Source organism: Nelumbo lutea, chromosome 1, assembly GCF_056320005.1.
Source record: "Nelumbo lutea isolate HS-2025 chromosome 1, American lotus-T2T, whole genome shotgun sequence".
NCBI lineage: Eukaryota > Viridiplantae > Streptophyta > Magnoliopsida > Proteales > Nelumbonaceae > Nelumbo > Nelumbo lutea.
The window spans coordinates 14,297,426-14,321,673 of NC_142684.1; the positions used below are offsets into that span (position 1 = coordinate 14,297,426).

Below are 24,248 nucleotides of genomic sequence, written 5' to 3' on the forward strand. Positions count from 1 at the left end.
AAGGGATGTTGGTTTATGGAGTGCCAAGGTCAGGCACCCAAGGAGGTCAACCACACTTCCTTAAAGAGTGGGCGGGCCAAGCTGGGCTAATCCATGTTTAAAAAAAAATTAAAAAAATAATGAAAAATTTAACATAAATTAAAATAAATAGAAAAAATAAAAAAGATCTTAAAATTTTATTTTATATGAATTTTGATGTGTACAATTGTTTATATATGCAATAATAAAATGAAATAATATAATAAAATTGAAAAATAAATTATATACATATTAATATATTATATAATTATTGTATATAATATATGGCCCGAGCCCGCGCAGGCCGTCTTAGGCCAGGCCGGGCCACGAACCGGGCTAAGCCATGTTTTTTAAAAATTAAGAAAAATGAAAGTTTTAACATAAATTAAAAAATAGACAAAAAATAAAAAAAAGATCTTAAAATTTTATTTTAGCCTGAGCCGCCACGAGCCCGTCTTAGGCTAGGCCAGGCCACGGACTAGGCTAAGCCTGTTCATGGGCTCGGTAGCCCAATAATTTAGCTCGGCCCATTAACAATGCTAAATTAATTAATTAAATAATTTGAGATAGCCTTTACTAATCTTATGTTGATAATACATAAAGTTTTATTTATTTATTTACTTATTTTACTAAATTATTTAATTAGTTAATAATTTAATAATCTAACAAATTATTATTGCCATCAAAGTAAGACAATCATGTATATATTTACTCTCTCACTTGATTGTCTATTTATCTCATTTATTTTACTAAATTTATTTATTTATTAAATTAAATTAATTATTATTTAACTATTTACAATTATTCCACTATATAAAACAAAAGTACAATGGCAAAAGTTATCTCTCCCTCTTTCACTCTATTGCCTGATGGTTATTTATTTATTATTTATTTTATTAAATTAAATATATTATTATTCATAAAATTTTATTTATTTTAAATAGATATTTTTTTCTAATAAACTTTTACTTAAAAAATTTATCTTTCATAATTTTTTATTATATAATAATTTACCTTCGACAAACCGCTCATCATGTTTTGCCCTTACAAAGCAGTGCGCCTTTGCTAGTATGATAATACTTCGTTATGTAATTTTGTCAAAAAATTACTTTGATACACATGGCATCTTACCATTTTATTTTCATTGTAAAATGAATAATATGATGAAAATGAAAATAACTTAGTATGCATGGGTATGTACTTGAGATAAAAACAAGAAATGGCCAAATTTGTCTTTTTTTGAAAAAATAAATGTATTAACTATCGAATCATACGATACAATATGGTCATTATTCACTATCCAACACATAAGAGACGAATGTTCCCTTATTTTTGAAAAACATATGCTAATCAGAAAAATATTTTAAATATTTTATGATTACAACCTAATTGTATATATTTACTAATATTTAAATAATGTTTCATAAAATTTAATCATTAATAAAGTAAAATAAATAAAATGAAATGTTACTAAATACTATAAAAAATAATTATATTAAAATATTAATATAATTAATTCAAATTATTAAATTATTTTTATAAAAATTATTAAAATAAAGATTAATTATTTCGCTTATCACCGTGTTAATCCGAGAAGGGAGAATGACCAATCAGCCTACATCAGGATTTTATAACCCTATAGTACAGGGGATGCATCCTGACCATGAATTGATGCCAAATTCACGGGCTACGGTTTATAGGAGAGAGGGCTAATGGAATAAAAATTCTGCATCGGATGTATCCGTATTTCTCCTAAATATAGTTGAACGGAGTCGCTGTCGACTGGCATTTTCTTCCGTATTTCAGCAATAATATCGATTTGTGGTTGCATATGCACAATGCAACGCACCAAAGACGCGACGGGCCCACGGAGATCTTGTCTGTAGCATGTTGCACATGAAGCGAGCATTTTTATTGTGTTTCCCTTTTACTCATGCTTCTCAACTTCTGTCCATTCCTTTTCCCACAATTTCTCAATTGGGAAAAGACTAGAGAGAGGCCGAGAGGAATGAAAATGCGCACAGAAGGGTGAAAATTGGGTGGAAGGTCTAGCTGTAGCGATGAACAACAGCGTAAAGCATGATCGAGAGCCCCAGCCTCAGCCACCTCAGCAACAGCCGCAGCCCCAGCGTAGGCCCCGTGGCTTCGCCGCGACGGCAGCCGCTGCGGCGGCATTGGGCGTCGCCAGCGGTGGCAAAGGGAAGAAGGAGAGGGAGAAGGAGAAGGAGAAGGAGCGCACCAAATTGAGGGAACGCCACCGCCGTGCCATCACCAGCCGCATGCTTGCTGGTCTCCGACAGTACGGCAATTTTACCCTCCCTGCTCGTGCTGACATGAACGACGTCCTCGCTGCGCTTGCCCGTGAAGCTGGTTGGACTGTAGAGGCCGACGGCACCACCTACCGCACTTCTCCACCTCCCTCACAAGCGGTTCTTTCATTATTTCTTTATCTCGTTTAATTTATGGTCCTTTAGTTTTTTTTTTTTTCGATTGATTCTGAGTTGAATCTCTCTCTCTCTCTCCCTCTGACATTATGCCTATGGAAACCCGGAATTTGCTTACATTAAATGAACATTTTATTTACTATAATAGGAATCGCTTCTTCTTTAGTATGATGAGTACACTTAATTGGTCACCAGAAAAAAAAAGAGTACATTTTAATTAAGAGTAATATGGAGCTTATTTCAATGGAATTGGGGAAAACTCCAACATGTGCACTTCCTAAGTAAGGCTTTTCTTTCTTTCTGAATTTTCGAGATTTTGTGAAAAGTTAGAGCATCCTGTTGGTTGTGGGCTACTTGTGATTCTATTTTGAAGTGTAAGCATAATTTCTACACCTAGAATCATGTTTGATTTCTGTTGTTCATCATAAGAAAGTGAAGGTAGAAAGGACCATGATTATTTCCCTAGTGCATTAGAAGTCCTGCAATATTGCCTATTGAATAGGTGAACGAGATGGAAGAACAAAAAGTGTTGTGGTCTTGTGGAGTGTAAGATTAAATGAGGGTTGTCTACTGGGAAATAAGAACGAAAAAGGTAGGTGGGACAGACTAAGAGCATCTGTTTTGTTCTTGCAGATGGAGAGCGCTCTAGTTGAAAACGTGTATCATACGTATGGACACAGATGTACTGGTTTTGAAAGTCTAGCTGGAATTACTAATAAAAAAAATCTAGCTGAAATCTACAATACCAAAGATAAGTTACATGAAGCCAGCTGCAAGGTTTTAGTTGTTTGTTCATATTGAAATTTGAAAGAAACAAGATCATACTAATGGGTACATTTTATTCATAATTTTCATAATAAAAGTATAAAGTTCATATTAAAGTATAGAAAATCAACATATTCATGAGAAGAAAGAGAAGAAGGAAAATAAAATTCAAAAAATATAGGGGATGAACCCTTATTTTTGTTATAGGAAAAGAAGAAAAGAAAAAGTAATGGTAGTAGTAGTAGTAGTGGTAGTATATAAACACACAATAAAAAGAAATTAGTATATAAACACACAAAATGATTATTTTAGTTTAATAATGTCTATTTTATAATTATAATCTCAAAAAATAATGAACAAAAAAGTAATTTATAGTAGGAAGTATAAAACTGCTTGGCGATTAGGCGAGGTGAGCCTCAAAGGGCGCCTGCCTAGGCGTCGCCTTGACAACTATGTTTCATAGTTATAGATCATTGTATTAAAAGTTCTGTGCCGAGCACTATCTGTTCCTTGAATCTTGATCCATAGGATTTTAGATGTTTAATGGGGATTGTGTGTATTGTGAATATGGTGGTTCATGTAAATTAGTACTGCAATGGATAAGTGGTGGGGGAAGTTGCCTAATGGCTTTGGTACAACCCTAGATAGTCAGATTCATATTAGAGTGTTGATATCTAATCTTCTAATTACAAGAAACTCATGAGTATCTTCCATTATAAGTCATTAGGCCTAGCTGGTATTTCTCCATTTCCTACATGGCCATTGTTCTCTCTGCAAATTTAGAATATAGGTTGCTTTATCATTGGTAATTCTTATTGATCCATGATTTTTTTGATAAGTATTCTTATTGATCCACATGCAGTCCTGCAGTTCCACCTCTATGATTCTTCCTAAGTCTTTACTCACTACTAGCACTCAATATGTTTTCTAATTTGTGCTTATAAAAAAAAATCTTTCTAACTCATGTTGAGTTACTTTCATCATCAATGTTATTCTGAACCATGGCTATGCATGAACGTAGAAGAAACACTTAAACTAGAAGATTCCATTAGGTGGGAGTGGTGCAAGCTCTATTAAGAGGATTTGAAGCTGTGTTAGGGTTTATGTACTGTTCAGAAGAGTGTGGTGATAAGGACAAAGAATAATGATCTAATTAAATTTGTATGGGAAGGCTCGGATGAACTATGGTTTATTTGCCACTCAAAAAAAAAATACTATGGCTTATTTGCCTATCTTGGCCTACCTTTCGGGTAAGGTTCTAGAATGACACATTTGCCGTCTGGTCTGTGCAGGTTGGAATAAAAGTTCTCTCTCATTAGAAGGAACAACAACACTAATCAAAAGTGTAACTATCCAGCTTACCGAGCTATCATATGTTGATACTTAATCTTGCACATGAAGAAAAAAGAAAATGGAAAAAGATTCTGTGGGACTTCTTCTTGATGCATGTAGAGAGAATAAGAGGTTTTACCTAGACAAATGGTGATGAGTATGTTGGGCAAGGAGTGTAGGAATGGGATTCTCAACAATATGGGAAATGACCAAAGCATTGTTAAGTAAAAGGTTATGGAGTTTGAGTGGGATTGCAGGAACAAGAGACAATTTGGAGGAAGTTAATGCTAGATGAATATGGGGTGGGATTTTATAAAGAGAATAATAGGTTTCACCTAGACAACTGGTGATGAGTATGTTGGGCAGGGATTGTAGGAGTGGGGTTCTCAACAATATGGGAAAGGATCAAAGCATTGTTAAGTAAAAGGTTATGGAGTTTGAGTGGGACTGCAGGAACAAGAGACAGTTTGGAGGAAGTTAATGCTAGATGAATGTGGGGTGGGATTTTATAGGGCCTTTACACCATATGGTGTGTGATTATGGAGGGACATATTGAAAGATTGATGATTATATATCTAGCTTTAAATTTCGATTAGGGAATGGGGAGCCTGCCCAGATCTGCTGAAAGCAAAAAGTGTGTGAACATGCTGAGAGCATATAGCATGCAGCCACACATCAGCAACATCTTCCATACTTGTATGTTAAATCCATGGGGAGATGTTCCCGATATGTGGCTTGATGCCGTGTCCTCAGTGCATTTGCATGCTTTTTGCCTTCAGCAGATCCCATCTTGGGAATGAAGAGTCTTGCTCTGATGAGATTCTTGGGAGAAACTTTACCTAGCAAAGGAGGACCTGTGTGTCTGGGAGGAACATTAAGGGGAATTTCATGATGAAGTCTTTCTGTGACAAGCTAGTTAGGTGCAGGTTGCTTCTCATGGAGGCATTGATTAAATCTGGGGATTTTCTATACCATCAAGGGTGGTGACTCCTTTTTGGTTAATGATGCTTGGGAAGATAAACGATTCTTACAGTGGATAAGCTAAAAAAATGGAACATCAAATTAGCAAAAAAGAAAACAACAGAAAATTGCTAATCTAATCATACAAAAATTTCCAAATTACTCAATTGAAACTCCAACACTTCTCTCTTCTTTCCAATCTTCCTGAGAACCTTTGGATCCCAAATAACCACTAAGCCACCTGATAAACCCACAAGATTCACCTCCGCGGCTCTGCCCATTCCTCATTATTAGACCCCAAATTTCATTTTTCATTCTCAAGTTGAATGTCTCCAGCTTCGTTCTTGCTGCATCACTACATCTGGGTTGAGATTTCTCCGAACACTCCTCACTAATATTCTTCTTCTTTCTTCTCTTAGTCCCCTAACATTCCATGACTCCAGCTCCATCTATAGATTCTGCTTCCACTCCCTCCCCTACTTTCTGCTAATGTCCCCCTATATTCTTCGTCAAGAAGTCCTTCTTCCTTCCCTTCTCCTTCCTCCCACTTCTCTTCCCCTTCCCCTATAGCTTTTCTTTTACTATATTCTTCGCTTCTGTTTCTCTCAAACTGTTCAATCACTTTTTTTTTGATAATTGAAAATTAATTATTAATCAAAGATAGATCTGTTACAAATAAGCCTGGAGAGAGGCTTGAGGTGTAGCCTCACTGGCTCACTCTTAAGAATAAATATCAGAACTACATGAAAAAACAAGTAGCCACTAGTAGAGAGATTATACACAATTAAAAAGCTGTCCAAAACAGAGAATCCCTGTCTACCCCATTGGATCTTCACTATCGTATTCCTTGTTAACCAATCCACCTTCTTAAGAAGATCTCTTAAACCCCAAACAGTCGAATACGGTTCCAGCAACCATCCCACAACAACCTGGGAATCACTTTCAATTATCAGCCTTTCTATACCAAGTTGACTGGCTAGCTGAATCCCCTGTACGGCAGCTAGTAGCTCTGCTTTGGTAGTCTCCTAAACTGACTGGACCTGAGAATAATGCCAAGACATTGCTGTCCTTATCTCTCAAGATTCTTCCTATGCCAAAGGGGCCAGGGTTACCTTGGCTGCTCCCGTCAAGGTTTAGTTTAACAAAACTCTCAAGAGGAGGGACCGAAACTGCAACATAACTCTGTTTTGAGGATGAAGTGCTAGCCACTGTTGACCAGTTCCTCCAGAAGTCATCAAAGGAAAAAAGCTGGGAAGTGCTTGTTGTTCTCAACCAGTGTATTGTCCTTATCAAAATGTAGTCCTTCAACCCAGAAAGGCTTCTCTCCTTATTGTGGATGATTCTAGTGTTCCTTTCCTCCCAAATAGTCCATAAGGAAGCTGCCCTAATGATTTCCCAACTTCCACTTGCTTGTCAACTAGAGTGTCTATATCCACCATGCTTCTCTCTTCACATATCTCACCTGTACCTTTACCAGATTTTGCCCCCCTGATGCCTTTTCTCCATCCCCAGAGATCTCTTCCCCCTTCTTTTGTTCTTCTTTGTCCCTTCCTTTCGTCCTCCTTTTATTATAGACTCTGTTTTTCTTCTCTTCTGAATTTTTCCTCTTCAAACAAGTTCCCTTCCCATGTGAATCTCCAGAGCCAGGTTCCTCTTTGTCTTCCTCTCCAACCAACACTCCCCCATCAATTGGAGAAGGAAAGTAAGAGGAAAAGACGGGGAAGAAGAAGGGGAAAAGGAAGCTGGGCATACCTCACTATTCAGGCAAGTAATGATCCGTGAATGTTTCCCCTCTTCTGGTGAGCCAGAAATCTCTTTGGTGCTGCTCACTTTTTCTCCTCCCATCTGCAAAGATTCCTCAAAAATTCCATTGCCCTTCCCGTCCCCACTGTAAATCCGCTGAGATGTTTCCTCTACAGTCTTCTGAGAGGAAGGACCTCCAAATGGATTTAAAGCTTCCCACCTTCGTGAGTTTGGAATCAAATCCTCTTCCTCCTCACAGTTCTTGGATTGCCGTTGCTTCTCCTTCTAGACTGAACCAGATTGTATCACCTTCTCCTGCAGCTCTTCTTGATCGGCGACCTTCCTGCCGTTCTCAAACTTAGTCACCACCGAGACCTATTCATTGTTGTTTGGTTTCTAAAAGTCTTTAATTGTTTAGACCTAAAGGAGCCAAACCCAAATCTCATTGAAGATAAACTCTTTTTTAAATTGCCCCTCAACCTTTTTGATCTGCTACTCTGGCTCCCCTTTTTAAAATTAAATCTTTTATGTTTAAAACGATGGGCCCCACTCCCTTTACTTACCCGACCATTACCTGCTACAGCATGTTTCCTCTCCCCCTCATTCCCACCCCGAACTTCTGACCTTTGGACTTCCACTGACTCCTCTCTAATCCTGTCTTTTCTCATGCGAACCATTGGCCCTGTTTTGGCCATCTGTACCTCACATGTGTTGTGAGGTTCCACCTGATCATCTCCTTTTTCCATGCGACTCTTCGGCTCCCTTTCCAGCCATGCCTCCTCCTCTGTTCTGCAACTAGACAACCTTTCATCTTTTCCAGCCTCGTCTCCATCCTTCTTTGCCACTAAATCTTCAAAAGCTCTTCCACCCATTGAAACCTCCTCCTCTTGACGTCAATGCGAACCATCTGCACCTTCAATGATTAGTCTCAGGTTGCAGCTTTCCCTTGCAAACACCAGCTCTATTCTATCTGGGATTGCAGCAGCATCTTTGACTTCAACCAGTAATCTTGCCATGCCAAGCTTTTCCCAGGTTCTATTCCAGTCATCAAACTTCAAGAACCTGCTGCAGCTTCAAACGTCAAGATACTTCAGGTGTGAAGAGGGATACCTACCACTCCTATCCACATCACAGTGTTCCTTCTTCCTGTAACTACTTCTCCAACTGCTGGGTACCACCAGTCCAACCTTAAAATCAAAACTTCTTTCTTTTGTTTTATCTGTTTCCAACACTCATTCTACAATTTGCCTGCTCTGTTACATGAACAGCAATAATCCAGCACTCAGTTTTCTCACCCCCATTACTTTCTGTCTTCCCCATACTAGCATCACCCACTCTAGCTTCTCTGCCTCCAAATCCTTTCCCACCATTCTTTCCTACCAGGTTCGCATGTAGTACTTTCATCCTCTCCTCCATCTTTGCTGCCTTTCTATGTCTACAGTAACTTTCTTAACCCGACCTTCTCATGTCTTCCTCATTGTCTCTTATCAACTTGAGCCTGATACATAACCCTCTTTACACCTGGAGGGTTCCTGACAAAACTCATGAACAAATGAAGAGGCCAACAAAAGCCTTGTGGTCCTTAAAAAGAAAGAATGGAAGTTAATATGATTATACCATAGTGGGATTTTAGGGAATTTGGAAGGATAAGAAAAGCAGAACGGGGAAGAAAACTCAAGTGTTTACAAGCTTCCTCCTTGCACATGAATACATGATATATCCACCTGCCTACCAAAGTTCCATGAGCTTAAGTAGACTTTAGGGGCGACGAGAGGCACTAGGGGTGACAAGAGCTAGGGGCGACAATGAGAGGCAACGACGAGAGTTACGACACTTAACGTTGACAACTAGGAGAGGCAAACACACAAGTTGTTTACATGGCTTTGATCGCTCGGTTCCAATAAGATGTTCAGAGGTGGTTCGGGTTTTCAGGGGAGAAAGGGAGGTAGATGGGGGGGTGGAGAACTGGCATAATTCGAACAAGAAAGGAGCAGGCTTGAAAAGAAATTTCTCCTTTAAAAGTGCAATAGATGTAGGACTTTGGCTTGGATTGGGAGAGACGATCATACGAAGGGAGGGGGATCGACAATTCTTGGAAATGGAAGAAAGGGGAGTGGAAGCCAGAAGGAATTTCTTGAAGGGATGCTTAGTGGGTTGGGAGGAGATTGCAGGGGTAAGGATAAAAAAATTAATAGATGATCAATACTTTTTTATCTTCTCATCTAGGGAGGAGGCAAAATGGGTGTTGTACAATGGACCTTGGAGGTTAGGACAAAACCGGCTGACGATTGATTGGTGGGCAGACTCAGCAGGATATATGCTAGTAGAGAAGAACGGAGAACTACCCCGACCAAAGGAGACATGGATCAAGGTGTTCGGACTGACGCTACTGCTTTGGTGTCCAAACATAATAAAGGGGATAGGGAATATCTGTGGGGGTTTTTTAGGGACAAATGACTCAGTGGAGGAGTTGAAAACTTGTGAATGGGTTCACATTAAGATTAGAACGGAGGGAGAGGTGCTGAAAAAGATCAAAATCGTGACTGGTGACTCCACGTTCTGGATCTGGATTTGGAAAGAGAGAAGGTCGGTGGTGGAGAAAAAGGAGAGGACAGAGGGGGAAATGTTTCTAGGGGGACTAAATCCTCCCGGAGGAGCTAGAGAAGATTTGGAACCGGAGGTCAGGGGCAGTTACTGGAGGAGAGGGAGAAAGAGGAAAGGGAGAGGGGTCTTTCGAGACCTGTGCCTGAGACGGGGTTGGAGGCTATGGGATCAACCAAGGGGGTTGGCTTAAAAAGTCAACAATCCCTCCCCCACCATGCGATGGAGCCGAGTATCAATGGACAACAGGAAAAGGAGGTTCAAATTTTAAGCAGGGACTAGGGAGGAGTGGGCTTTTCGAAAGAAGCCTTAAAATAAACTATTCTCGAGTGTTTAAAAGAATTGGATTGGATGCCAGCTAGGCTAGAGCAACAAAAGGGGGGACCACTGAATTTGGCAAGCCCAGTAGGTAGAGAGACCCTTGGGGGTGGTTCAGGTGAAAGAGAACCAAGGGTAATTAGTGGGAAGGACTACTCTACCCCAAACGGTCCAAGCAACCCGAAAGAAACCTGGACCCATCTAGTTTCTCCTCAAGCCCATCTGGGAACTTGGGAGGGTGAGTGTGCCTGGCCATCGAGTTCGAACTAGTTAGCCTCGACAGACAAGATCTTCCTTGTAGAAAGGGATAATTGTGCTTGATTGCAGGCCGATGTGGAGTTGAGATGTGCAAGAAACCCGCAAAGGCCTTTTCAGAAGCAAAAGACGCCTTCTAGGGTCTCCACTACCTTAGTCTTGATGGGGGAGGAAGTTCATCCGGCTATCGCGACGACGAAGACAAGTCTAGAGGACTCAACTTCAGAAGATGTTACCCCATTGGCCGTAATTGAAGCTAGAGAGGAAGCTACCCCACATTTACATTTGCCCACCGAAATCCCAAGTTATCAAGTACGCAGTTCTGTTTTGATTTGAGAGGGTGAACGGAGAAGGGGAAAGGAGGTGGTTGCGGAGGGGGGGAGGGGTGAGAAAATTGAGGGAAGGAAGAAGGTCGACTCTACTTCGGCCTGGGTGACTTCAAAGCTGTTGGGGTTGGGGAAGTTTTTGGGGGTATTGATAGAGGGTCTGGAGGATGAGACAGTTAGCTACTTAGAGGGGATAGAGAAGAGGTTGTCGGCGGAAAAAGAAAAACTGAACGCTAGAAAAGGGGGAAGTTCTTTCAAGAAAAATAGGGAAATGTTAAGACTCTCTTGGGGTTTGAATGAGAAGGTGGGAAAAGGGGAGGGTTAGATGAGGGAGGGGAGGGGGAAAGAAGGGGTAGAGAAGAGTGAAAGGCTGTGACAAAAAGGGGGGCGGATTCTTATCGTGTTTTCTTTACGAAGTTAAAAATCTTATCTTGGAATGTGAGGGGTTTAGGGTCAGGGAGAAGAAGGATGGTGGTGTGCGACTTATTGAAGAGATGGAGGTCGGAGGTGGTTTTCTTGCAATAATTCAAATTGGAAGTGGTGCAAGCTGAAACAATCAGGAGTATCTGGGGTGAAGGGGAAGTTAGGTGGATCTTCAAACCATCTAGAGGAAGTGCAGGAGGCCTAATTACCATGTGGGATAGATCAAAATGCAAGTTGATTGACTCCCATGTAGGGGATTTCTCCATTTCAGTTGAATTAGAGTGGGAGGGGTGAGTGAGGGGTTTATTTACCAATGTTCATTGCCCAAATTTAAATGAAGAAAAGGAAAGGCTTTGGGGGTATTTATTTGAAGAAGAGGGTTTTCCTCTTCCACAATTCCTGAAGGGATGAGAGATCCATCCTATGGACGCCCAAAGATTGCGGAATAAGGGGCGAATTTCAAAAATTTTTCTCTCCCTTCAACTGGGAATCACATTCCCTATTTAGAAAATCATATTTTCAATGATCATTCTTGAACCTTAAACTGAACCAGATCTGAACCAAAAGGAATAGGAGAGAATTATACTTGATACGGAGAAGTAATATCTCCCAACGAAGGTGTTCACACCCAAGGAAGGATCCAAAGACTGCTCCCACTGAAGATGGCGTAGTGCAGGATGGAGCAGAATCAACAGTGTTCTTCCCCAAGAACTCTGTCCTTCGCAAGAATCAGTAGAATGGTACGTGAGCACAACTTCCTTTCAATCCTTTCTCAAAGAACTGATGTCAAGATCCAATCTTGACCTCCCACAACTGGAGATCGAACTGGAAAACAGGGCGGCAAGAACAGGGAGGCGGCAAGAGAGTATTCGTAGGGTGCAGAATTCTCTCTTCTTGATTTCAGCACTAAAGAGGATCTGATGTATATCTCCTAAAGGCTGCCACCCCCTCCTTCTTTTTGTTAGCTTAAAAGATCAGCTCCTAATCCCATCAGGAGCTGCTTATCCAAATCATATTTGGATTAGCCTTCTCTTCTAGTGATAAGGATAAACCCTTATCTTATCTGCTTATCCAAATCACATTCAGATCTGGACTCTTTGAGTGGATAGGATTAAGACCCTATCCTATCTGCTAATCCATCTTAGAATTCGCCCCTAAATAAATAGCCCAGTTCGAAATGGGCTTTAGGCCCATTAAGCTTATGTGCTCACTTAACCTTCCTAACTGCTGCCTAGTTGGGCTTCCTTGTATGGCGTGGGACCCAAGCATTGATCTACACATCAGCCACATGGGTTCGGCCCAGCCTTTGTTACAAGGCCTGGTCGAATACACTGTTAAAGACAGTGGGCAGATGGGCCCAACACTTACCCTAAGTGGTCCCTGGGCCAAGCCACCTTGTAACACCCAGGGACTGTGGGCAGATGCAAGATTAGCCCATCAGGTATTATCCTCAATGGTCTTACACTTAACCTCTCAGCCCTTAATGATCATACACTGCTCGACAAGAGAGGACCTCTCCCTCGGCTGCAAGGAACAGTGTTGCACTCTCCACTTATATGGATCCCGAGAATTAAAACCTTTTGCAAACATTTTAGAAACCATAGTATATATACTTTTATATCTCATATAAAATATACTTTGCAAAACAAATCTCAACGGTTGAAATCGGCTGCCGGCAGTCTTGGTTTCCAACAGTGAGAGTGCATCCCCGATCATTACCTTTGTCTGACAAAGGGGCTGATCCTGTCACTATGATCACCCACTCAGATGAATTCTCGGATTGTCCCAACATACCCAGGTTTTGACCCCCGCTAAGGATCTCACTGATTGGTACATCAAAGACAGCCCGATCCAACACCTAGTGCAGTATCATAATCGAGTCTAGGGGTCGGGTGTAACTTTCCAATTTTGCCCATCAATCTCCAAGGTCCAGGGCAATAGTGGAAATCTGGTCCAGTTCAAAGATTCAATTAGTCCCACACTGTATGTGCCTAGGGTCTCACCCTGGTAGCTGAGACAAGCCACCCCAACCGACTTGGTGGCACCACAGTGTCAGCCTTGTCAAGATAGGTCTCCTCAGACCGACCCACTGGCTGTGAACATTCTAAACTAACACGAGTCTCATTAAGTGTCCAGTTTAAGGGTATTACACAGAAACATACCAAGGGAACATGAATCAAATATGCACTTTTATTCATTTACAATAAACTTATAAAGTACATCAATTTTGATTGAAGCTAAGGGCATACAAAACTGTTTAACAATTCCTTGGGTAGTAGGGGGAGACTTCAATGTAACTAGATTTTTGGAAGACAGAAATGGGGGTAGAAATGAAGCTAGAGACAGAAAGCGGTTTGCAAATTTTGTAAATCAATTTGAATCGATAGATCTTCCGCTAATTAGGGCCCAATTCACATGGACAAACAACCAAGAGAATCCGGTCCTAGTAAAACATGATAGATTTTTGGTGTCCCCAGGATGGGAAGACCTATTCCAAAATCTGAAACAGCAAGCTTTGCCAAGGTCAATTTCAGACCATTCCCCTCTTCAACTTGTTTGTGGTGGGCAAGTCCGAAAGAATTCTAGCTTTAAGTTGGAACATGCTTGGTTTGAAGAAGAAGACTTTGTACCATTTTTAAAAAACACTTGGTTTGAAACTCAGGTGGTTGGAACAAGCTCTTACATTTTAGCAAAAATATTGGGTGCAATTAAGGAGTCTTTGAAATCTTGGAAGGCAGAAAATTGGAATAAATCTGAAAAGGAAAAGAGGAGGTGTCTTGAGGAAATAAAAAAGATAGATTCAGCAGACGAAAGAGGCCCCATCTCAGAGGAAGAAAAGAAGACAAGATTGTCAGCAAAACTGCTCCTAGATAAATTAGCATATAAGGATGAACTGAAATGGAGACAAAGAGCAAAGGTGAAATGGCTCAAGGCTGGAGATAGAAATTCTAGCTTTTTTCACAAAATGGTAAGGGCTAGAAATAGAATAAATAGAATAGAAAAGCTGGAACAGGAAGGGGAGGTTGGGGAATCTTGGAGAGACAAGGAAAAAATGGTTATAAATTTCTTCGTGAAGCTCTTTAAGGAAGATTGGAAAAAAAGACCTCTGCCGGAGGGAGTTAATTTCAAAAGAATTTCTGAGGACCAACAAAGATGCTTGGAAACTCCTTTTTCGGAGGAGGAAGTTTTGGTAGGTGATAAAGAATCTAGATCCAAAGAAGTCCTCGGGTCCGGACGGGCTTACCAATTTATTTTACAAAAGCTGTTGGGAAGTGGTGAAAGTAGGCGTGATGCAGGTTTTCCAGGAATTCCATAGGAATGCCTCACTGGGAAGAAGCTTAAATTTCACATTCATCTCATTGATCCTGAAAATTGAAGGAGCTACAAACTTGAAGGATTTCAGACCTATTAGCCTCCTGAACAGCTTCTATAAGATTTTGGCCAAGGTTTTGGCAGAGAGGTTGAAAAAGGTGCTGCCGAGTGTGATCTCTCAAAATCAGTTTGCGTTTGTCCCCGGTCGTCAAATGGACAGTATCTTGGTAGCCAATGAATTAATTGATTCAAGGTTAAGGGAGGGAATTCCGGACCTGCTTTGCAAACTTGACCTCGAAAAGGCCTATGACAATGTCAATTGGAGATGTTTGGACTGCGTGTTGGCTAAAATGAATTTTGGGCAGACTTGGAGGAACTGGATAAAAGTTTGTGTCACCTCTCCTAAGTTTTCAGTCATCCTAAATGGCCAATTAGTAGGCTTTTTTAAAAATTCTAAGGGGTTCAGACAGGGAGACCCTCTCTCTCCCCTCTTTTGTTCATTTGTGTGATGGAAATACTTACAAATTTCATTCAAAAAACAGGGGTGGTGGTGGTGGTGGAAGGGCTTTGAGGTGGTGCCTGGAGGGGAGAAGGTTCAGGTACTGCAATTTGCAGATGACACCTTATGTTTTATGGAAGATAATGAAGAACACTTAGACCTATTAGTGGGAGTTCTAAGCTGGTTCGAAGTGGTGAAGAACTGAAAGTTAGTTGGAGCAAAAGCTGTTTGATTCCAATGGGAAAAGTGGAATATTTTGAGGACTTGTTAGAGAGATTAGCTTGTCAGGTGGGGTTCCTTCAAACAAAGTATCTGGGACTCCCACTAGGAGCAAAATGCACTTCAGCATTGATCTGGGAACCAGTCTTAGAGCGGCTAGAAAAGAAATTGGCAACTTGGAAGGCTAAATACTTGTCCTTGGGGGGCAGAATTACCCTGTTAAAAAGCTCCTTATCCAACTTGCTGGCATTTTATCTCTCCTTATTCCCAATTCCAAGCAAAGTGGCCCAAAGAATTGAGGGGCTGCAAAGGGACTTCTTATGGAAAGGCTGGGAGGAGGATAGAAAGAAAATCCACTTGGTGAGTTGGGAAAAGGTATGCTCTCCGAAAAGTAAAGGAGGTTTGGGTATTAGGCGAATGAGGACCTTTAATAAGGCTCTTCTTGGGAAATGGATCTGGAGGTTCGGGCTGGAAAGAAACCACTGGTGGAGGAAGTTAATGGCAACAAAATACAACACAGATAGAGGAGATTGGATCACCATTTCTTCTCCCCCATCTTTAGGCTGTTCGGTATGGAGGAAAATAATGGACACTTCCCATTCTCAGTAGAGGTTTAAGCCCCAACCTTGGGAAGGGTGACAGGCTGTCCTGGAAAGATCCCTGGTGTGGAAACACTCCTCTTTCAGAGTTATTCCCACATCTTTTCCAGTTAGCAGACCATCGAGATGCAATGATTGCTGAATGTTATGAGGTGGTGGGGAACTCAGTAGCCTGATGTCCTTCTTTCAGAAGGAATTTTCAGGATTGGGAAATTCCTGTCTGCTGATCTTCTCAATCTGCTCTCCTTTCAACACCTAAATCTGCTCAAAGAAGACAGCTGGTCCTGGAATTGGAGTACGATTGCCTCTTCTCAGTCAAGTCATTTGCCTCTCACATGACAATGTCCTTCTTTCAGAAGGAATCTTCAGGATTGGGAAATTCCTGTCTGCTGATCTTCTCAATCTGCTCTCCTTTCAACACCTAAATCTGCTCAAAGAAGACAGCTGGTCCTGGAATTGGAGTACGATGGCCTCTTCTCAGTCAAGTCATTTGCCTCTCACATGACAATGAATACTTCAGAAGATTTGCCTGCTTCCAGAATCTGGAATCCAACCTATCCCTCAAAAATCAAGGCTCTAGTGTGGGCTGCAGTTATAGATAGGTGTTTAACTAAAGCCCACCTATGTAAGAGAGGGGTTCATATTCAGGATCAGAGGTGTGTGTTATGTGGTCAAGGAGTGGAAGATAGCAGTCATCTGTTTCTGCACTGTTCATTATCTGCTAGGATTTGGAATCACTTTTTTGGTTCAGTGGGTCTTGCCTGGTCAATGCCAGCTTCGGTGAAGGAGATGATGTGGAGCTGGGGATTTCAGGGATTGTCAAAGCTTGCTTCAGTAGTGTGGAGGTCCATTCCGGCTGCAGTTATCAGTACCATTTGGGCAGAAAGGAACAAAAGACTATTTCAGAATATCTATAACGACCCAGAAGATATGATATCTATTTCTTTTGGAAAGCTGATTTCTTGGGTCTTGGCTTCGAAGGGAATTCAGGCTGCTCAGTTGGGGGCTAGGCTGAATTCTAGGAGCCTATGGCATCTGTAATTTTGCTATGTTTGGGCTGTTTCCCCTTCTAAGGTGTTTAGTTGGGGGGCCTTTGTACTAGTATTTTCTATCAATAAAATTACATTACCTTTTCTCAAAAAAAAAAAGTTCCATGAGCTTAAGTGATGCACCATTAATGTCCTGTCTAAATGTTGCTCTTTGCTTTGTATTTAGCACCATGATTATTACCATCAGATTCATTTTTCTCTGTACTGGATTCAATTGGTAATATTTGGGTCTAAAAGGGGATAAGGAAAAGGAGTACAAAGAATTGATGCAGAAATGATTTGTATGATCACAAAATTTTGTGCTTGTACCACTTATAAAATAAGTGTTTGTGTCAATTTGTTCTCTTCTGTATGCATTTAGCACTCCATGAATCCCAAAGCAGAGAGACTTTGTAGACATAATTTCTGTTGGTTTCAAGTCATTGTACTTTTCAAACTGCAATTCTGGAGGAATTAATAATCATCATATATTTTTGAAAAAAAGCAATTGGACAGGATAAACTTATAGTTTTCTTAAGATGTTAAAATATGTATCTGTCATAATAGAGATGTTTCTATCCATTAACTTAATTTTAATGACTTGTATATAACTGTCACTGTCTGGCTTAAATAAATCTATCATATGCAGGCACCATATCCTGTTAGGTCTGTTGAAAGTTCGCTGTCTGCTAATTCATTGAAAAATTGCTCCACCAAAGCATCAGTAGACTGTTCTCAATCTATTCTTAGAATAGATGAGAGTTTGTCACCAGCATCTCTTGATTCTGTTGTAGTTGCAGAGAGGGATTCAAAGACTGATAAATATACACATGTGAGCCCCATTAATTCACCTGAATGCTTGGAAGCTGATCAGGTAATTTGTTGTTTACTTGCTATAATTGCATGCTAAATATTATACAGACTTTCATTCTCATTATTTTGTAACTTCTAACTGTTTTCACTCATTGCTGATCTAAGACTAATAGTTACAATTATGCGAGTGCTAAATGATTCTATGGACAAACCTATAAATGTTTCTTGGTCACCAAAGACATCATGTATGCCAATATGCAAAGGAGCTTTTAAAACCTTCATAGAAATACATGTGTTCATGGTATTTTGTATGTATGTGATACTCCTTTAGAGACAAAAATCATCTACTTGAGTGATGAGACCATTCTCTAACTTGGAGGGAAACAAGAGATGCCATGAAGGGAGCTTCTAAAGGACTGAACAGACTGTGGTGTGCCTTGGTTGGCAGCTAGTAGTGATGGAAAAAGAGAGAAGAATACTTTTTGCTGATATTGGATGTCTCATTTTAGATTATCTGCTGGTTCATATGTTATTGTGTTGAATTTTTGGAGTAGACTTGATTTTCTAACGGATAATGGTTAGTTTAAGGTGTTTTTGGTTAGGTTTCAGTCTGTAACATAATGCTGATTTGTATTATCTTAGTACTCCCATTGTTGTTGTCCATAGTTATCAGGGTGGTAAAGTGTGATTAGGTGTGTTTAAGGATTCTCAGTCTGTGCAGAAGGCATGTGATGACTGATGACTCCAAATCTTCTGATTTCATTGGCAAATCTTTTGCAGATATGGAGGCCAAAGCTATTTGGGACAAATCAGGTGATTATGATTGGGGCCAGGGAGCTGGTTTGTTCTGAGCAAGGGATTGTCTATAATGTCTCATGGAGTGACAAACATGGGTGAATCCATGACGAAGATGTTGGCATGGGTCGTGGGCAGCAGCATACAGTTGGATGAGGTCAACAAGGTTGGAAGCAAGGTCAATAATCAAGCAGATGATGCACTTGTTCTGAGTAAGAGTTGGGTTGATTTTGGGAAACGATTCTCTTCAGGTGGAGAATTTCCCTGAATCTGTGAATGGGCTTGACTCTTCTGAGATGGGGGAAGAGTTGTTGGAGATAGAGAATGAAGACAAGGAAAAAGTATCAAAGCGGCAAGAGGAAAATGATGAGGTGACTTTAGATCAAGTGAGAAAGAGAATTTTTTATTTGAAAAAGATAGTAGAAATGGAAGTTCAAGTAAGCAAAACATTGAGGCTTTTTGTCCTATGAGGGGAAGAATTTGCAAGAAAAGCTTTCTTGGAGTTGGAAAAGAAGTATGGTTGAGGTGTGGTAGATCTGATGCTGAGGTTTTCTTTTAAGTGGTTAATGATTGGGGCATGTCTAGGGTTTGGGATGTTGGTGGAAAATTTGGTTCTCTTGTCTGGTGTTGGATTCTGGTTGTGTGGTTTTCTGGTTGTTGAAGGTCTGTCTGGTCAGGGAAAAGTTTGTGCTCAAAAGGTCATAGGAGGGCAGATGGTTTTGGGGGTTTAGTTTTTTTGTTTTTTTTTGCGGGAGATATCTTATCACCTTTTTGTAATATCTTCTTCAATTTCTTAATAAAATTTTCTTTTTATTACCAAAAAAGGTGGTAAAGTGTGATTAGGTGATTGCCATGCCATCTAAGCACCACCTAGGTGCAGGTTACATTTTTTTGATAAATAGTACAAGTAATTGTATTAAATGTATAAAGGAGGGTGAGGGTCTGGGGTGAGAGTGAGAGTTAGAGGAAGTGATTGGGTTCTGGGTTGAAGGTGAGAGTTGGAGTTCGGAACGGTGTGGAGTATTTCAGTTGTAAGGGATGGCTTGGAGGGTTGTTTTTTCTTTATTGTGTGTGATTTCTTATCACCTCTATTGTATTCTCTTTCTTTCTTTCTTTCTGTTTGTCTGGCTTTTTTTTTAATGAGAAGATGTAAAGAGTCAATTCATTAATTCAAAAATAAAAAAAACCTTTGTACAACCAGAGACTAGAGGTGAGCATTCGGTTTTTTTGGTTCAAAACCGAACCGAAAAAATCAAAATTTTAAAAACCAATCTAATGAAATGAAAAACCAGTTGAAAATTAGACCTACAGTAATTCAGATGGTGCAAGAAAAGAAGAAAAGAGAGAAAGAGAAAGAAGAAAGAGGTTTCAGCAATAGGTTGTGGAAGAAGAAAAAGAAGGGAAGAGAGAAAAGAAGAATTCGAACCACCTCTCTCTCTAGCTCCCTTTCATCACTTTTATTAATAATTCTAAGTCTGAGTACAATTACTTGGATGCCCTTAATGGGGCAGCCAACACTAAAGAAATAATTAAAGAAAATAAAAGATGGCCCATAAGGCCCATAACTAAGAAACATAACTTTTAAATACTACTTAAAAGAAATAAAGAACACTAAGGCCCATTCGGCCCATTCTCACTACAAAACCTAACCGAAACTGAAATGTACTAAAACCGATTTTTTTTTCCGGTTATTTTGGATATTTCGGTTAAAACTGAAATAATAGGCATGAAGCACTTATGTGCTATGGCCTATGTGAGCCTATCTTTACTCGGGCATGAGCTGGCCCAGTAAGCCCATCTTTACTCGCGCATTCGACGCCCAGCCCAGTAGCACCCATTAGTCACTACTTGGTCATGTTGGGTTAGGAATAGCAGATTGAAGAACCCGGTTCCCTATTTTCTATTCTAAGATCAAGATCTCCAGATTCTCCACTGTGCAAATCTTTGAGAACTGATACATCAATCCCATCATCTATAGGCCCAATAAAATAACAACTATAGCACCTGTCAAAGTCCAAACCAATTAAATATATAAAATAGTACATCAGAGTAATATTACCAATTTCCAAAAAAATGAAGGACAAACACAGAATAGCTAAATCATCTGGAGTAGTGGGATTTAAGATAATACCTGCCAATAAAATGATCCTCATGAAGAAACAACAAAGCCAAAATGTTGATAATCATAGTAGACGGGGATGAACATTGCAATGCAACAAAATAGGGGTCCTCATTTTGAGATAACGAGATGCACCAAGATAAGAGAAAAAGGGATAATCTAGATCCCATAATTCCCTGCAATTTTCCCATTGCCTACTATTAAAATTGGAGATTTTATTCTTCATTTTCTAAACAAATAGAACATAATATAAACACTAATTCTATGTATATGATGTCTTAACGCATACAAGACACGCAGAAATTCAAAACTTGACTTAATGGTCCAAGATGTTGGGTCTGGTTCTAGAAATAATGCCAGAGCAACTGATACAAGCATGATAAGTGCATTGACAGTCTTAAGAGTTGAATATCAAGTAACTTCAAATGGCTGAATACCTGCAAGACTACTGTAATTAGTTACCATATTATTTATCAAATCATCATCAATTACAACACTGCTAATCTTCTTAAACAGTTCAGATTGGCTATTGTAAAAATGTGTTAGATTGGCAATGGGATGAATTGAACCATGAACAATTTCCTGTTGTCTTCAAAACCACTGTAAAATATTTCAGATTGGCTACACATAGCCTCTCAACCACTGTTTCAAGTCTCCAATAGACAATCAACACAAGAGGATCTGAGGAGGGCATGCCCATTTAAACATATCCAACTGATGGGCAGCCCTGTTAACATGTTAACAATTTGAGGAATGTAATAGAAATTTGTATAATAAAAAAAAGAGTTTTATAGAAGAGATATTATCCAAAAAGTATTAATAGTCCAAATTAGAGAACCCAAGACCAAAAAATCCATAAAGCAAACAAAATCGGAATTTTCTTCCACTTCTCCAGTTTGGCTACTTCTAGAGCTTTAAATACAACCAAAACATCCACCATCACAGCATTTCCACATAGACTTTGCCTCCAACCAGCTATATCTATTTGAAAGAAAGGCCCCTTGCTAGAAAATTAAGGTGAGTAAATAGTCCATCATATATCACTCTTCATTAGTTCTCTCTTACAATCTAATGTACTATATGTGTAAAATTTAAATATCGGAATGAATCTAATGATCAAATATCAATCACTATTGTTGGCTCTGATGCAGTCTTTGGTAAATATGAAAAGGAAGAAAACCATGTATGACTTAATCATTTATGAAGGCCAAACAATTATCATTAGAAATGGCATGAAGCTTAAACAAAACAGTGTATTACCATTTTCAAATTTGTCAATATCTTCTAAATCTTCTTCAACATTAATTGCCTTCCATGATGACCGAGTCCAATCTCGAGTACATATAATTGCTTCTGCTACCTTAGGAGTCAAAGAGCTCCTAAATGCATCAAACACTTGTCCTCCAATGCTAAAAGTAGGGGTGGATTCGAGCCGAGCCGAGCCGAACATTTGAGTATTCGATCTCAGCTCAGTAGGAAAATGCAAGGCTCGAGCTTGGTTTGAATTGGAAATATGAGCTCGAGCTTCGTTCGATTACAAAATTCACAGGTTCGAGCTCGATAATGAACCTTCGAAGTCCTAACTCCTATCTGTAAAGAAAACCCAAATCAGAAATAGATTTGAGCTTGAGCTGCTCGAACTTTGAAGTCCCAACTCCTATCTATAGAGAAGAACCCCAAATCAGAGAAGAACTCACACAGCCATAACCCTTGGACCTGCTGCTGCCAGTGCTCTTGTTGGTGATGATAACTGCTTCAAGAAGTAGAGAAAGGAAGGCGCAAATTGTTGTTGTTGGACGTCAGTTGTGAAAGCACTAAGAGGAGAACGGAAGCCTATTTTTCTACAGCTTTTTGTGTATTTTGTAATTGTAGCAGAGAGTGTGAGAGATCCAGAACCAGAGGCATTGAAACTCTGACTCTGAGAGTTGAGAGCTAAGAACTTGAGACCGAAAGGCTCCTCAGTCCTCCCACTTTTGATAACTAGGTGAGAGCTGAGAGGGTGAGAGTGAGACCGTCGACCAGTGAGAGTTGTGGCCTGTGAGAGCAGAGCTGCAGTCTGTAGAGGAGAACGAAAGTCTGAAAGTCAAGGAAGAGAAAAAAGGGTTTAGCCGCTTAGGTTTTTTTGATTGAAGAAGATGAAATATTTTTCTCCCTCTCAAGTCTCGAAGAAGTATACTGTGTAGGGACCATGGTATAACTGTCCCTACCGATAAAATTTTCTAAAAGGGTATATATACTTATATATAATATGTATAATATAAATATATATGCTGATATACATATATAGAGGTTCGTTAGTCTTGCGAGCCTAACGAGCCGAACTTTAAAATGTTCGAACTCGGCTCGATTGATAGACGAGCCATATATGCAGCTTATATTCGGCTCAAAGCTCGGTTTGGGTCGAGCCGAGCCGAGCTTTTCACAATTCGAACTCGAATAGCTTGTGAAAAGCTTGATTCATGTCCACCCCTAGCTAAAAGTAGACTTAAAAGCAACTGTGGAGATAGGAACTGCCAACACATCACGAGCCATCTATGAAAGGATAGGGAATCTAGGACTATTAACTTTCCGCCATCCTATAATATCAAAATCATCATTACCTTGTCTCTATTCAATATCTTCATTTAGATATTTATCCAACTCAAATTTAGCATCTCCCCCTCCATTTACCGACTTGTACTTCTTAAATCGAGACATCATCAGCATCTTCTTTGCTTGTGATTGTTGCTCATTCTCTGTTTCACTTGAAGTTGAACATTTGACCTTCTCATTGGTTTGACCACTTTGAGGTGCAATCATTCTCTTGTATTCATTATACAGCTCATACAAGGCTTCCCTGACTCTTTTGGCGAATTCTTGACCTTTGGCACCTTGATATGTTTCATTATGTACAAACTCCATGTACTCTATTTTGTGCCAAGGGTCTAGAACAACTGCAATTTTGATCAACTTATTCATCTTTTCAATGTTCCCCCAATATTTATCATACTTCCCTCCCTTTCATCCTCTCTGCCATATTCTATAAATTCTTGTCCTCACTATTTACCCATTATTGTAAATTTCATGGAAAACGTTGTTTGATGTAACATACAAGGAGCCTGAAACCTACAATTTGAGATCATAAAAATGTTGTAAAAATAGCACTAACCTCCTAACATTCTCCCAATCAAAATAATTTGGAATCCCAACCCCTATCTCAAGTTCACTTCTAAAATGAGGATCATGATCCTCAAACCTCTCAAAGACTCTTTCAAACTTTTGAGCTGCATCCAACATTAGGTAGGTCGAATTCCATTTAGTACTAACATTAAACACAACAAATTACTTTGAATCTTTCCAACCTCAACAATTTCTTTAAATTTTTGCAACCTAGCCAGGGATTGCCTCACATGCCTTACTGCCTCCCAAACACGACCAATAGATTCATCCATCTCTTTCAAGCCATCATCCGCGACTAGATCTATAATGTGTGCAATACACCTCATATGAAGCAAATTTCCATCTAGAATACTAGTTCCACAATTAGCAATTTTTCTCTTCAAATATGTAATTGCAACATCATTTGAACTCGCATTGTCAACTGTAATTGTAAAGACTAAAGACTTTGTCAATCTCCCATTCAAGCAAACACTTGTCCACTGCCTTACCAATGGCTTTTCCTCTATGACTAGAAATTGGA

At 39.8% G+C, this 24,248-nt stretch overlaps 2 protein-coding genes across 2 annotated transcripts in view; one reads left to right on the forward strand and one right to left on the reverse strand.

Annotated features, from left to right (window-relative positions):
- The first annotated feature begins 1,965 nt into the window (after positions 1-1,965).
- BMY2 (beta-amylase 2) overlaps positions 1,966-24,248 on the forward strand; it is a 41,149-nt gene continuing 18,866 nt past the window's right edge. Inside the window, exons 1-2 of the mRNA XM_088953285.1 lie at positions 1,966-2,447; positions 17,492-17,716. Coding sequence (XP_088809411.1) covers positions 2,079-2,447; positions 17,492-17,716 — 594 coding nt within the window. The 5' untranslated portion in view covers positions 1,966-2,078. The remainder of the gene's footprint in view (positions 2,448-17,491; positions 17,717-24,248) is intronic.
- The window catches only part of TRM9 (RNA-binding (RRM/RBD/RNP motifs) family protein), a 43,811-nt gene continuing 40,201 nt past the window's right edge, over positions 20,639-24,248 (reverse strand). The window contains exon 9 of the transcript XR_016101831.1: positions 20,639-20,745. The gene's annotated coding sequence lies outside the window, so the exon portion shown is untranslated. The remainder of the gene's footprint in view (positions 20,746-24,248) is intronic.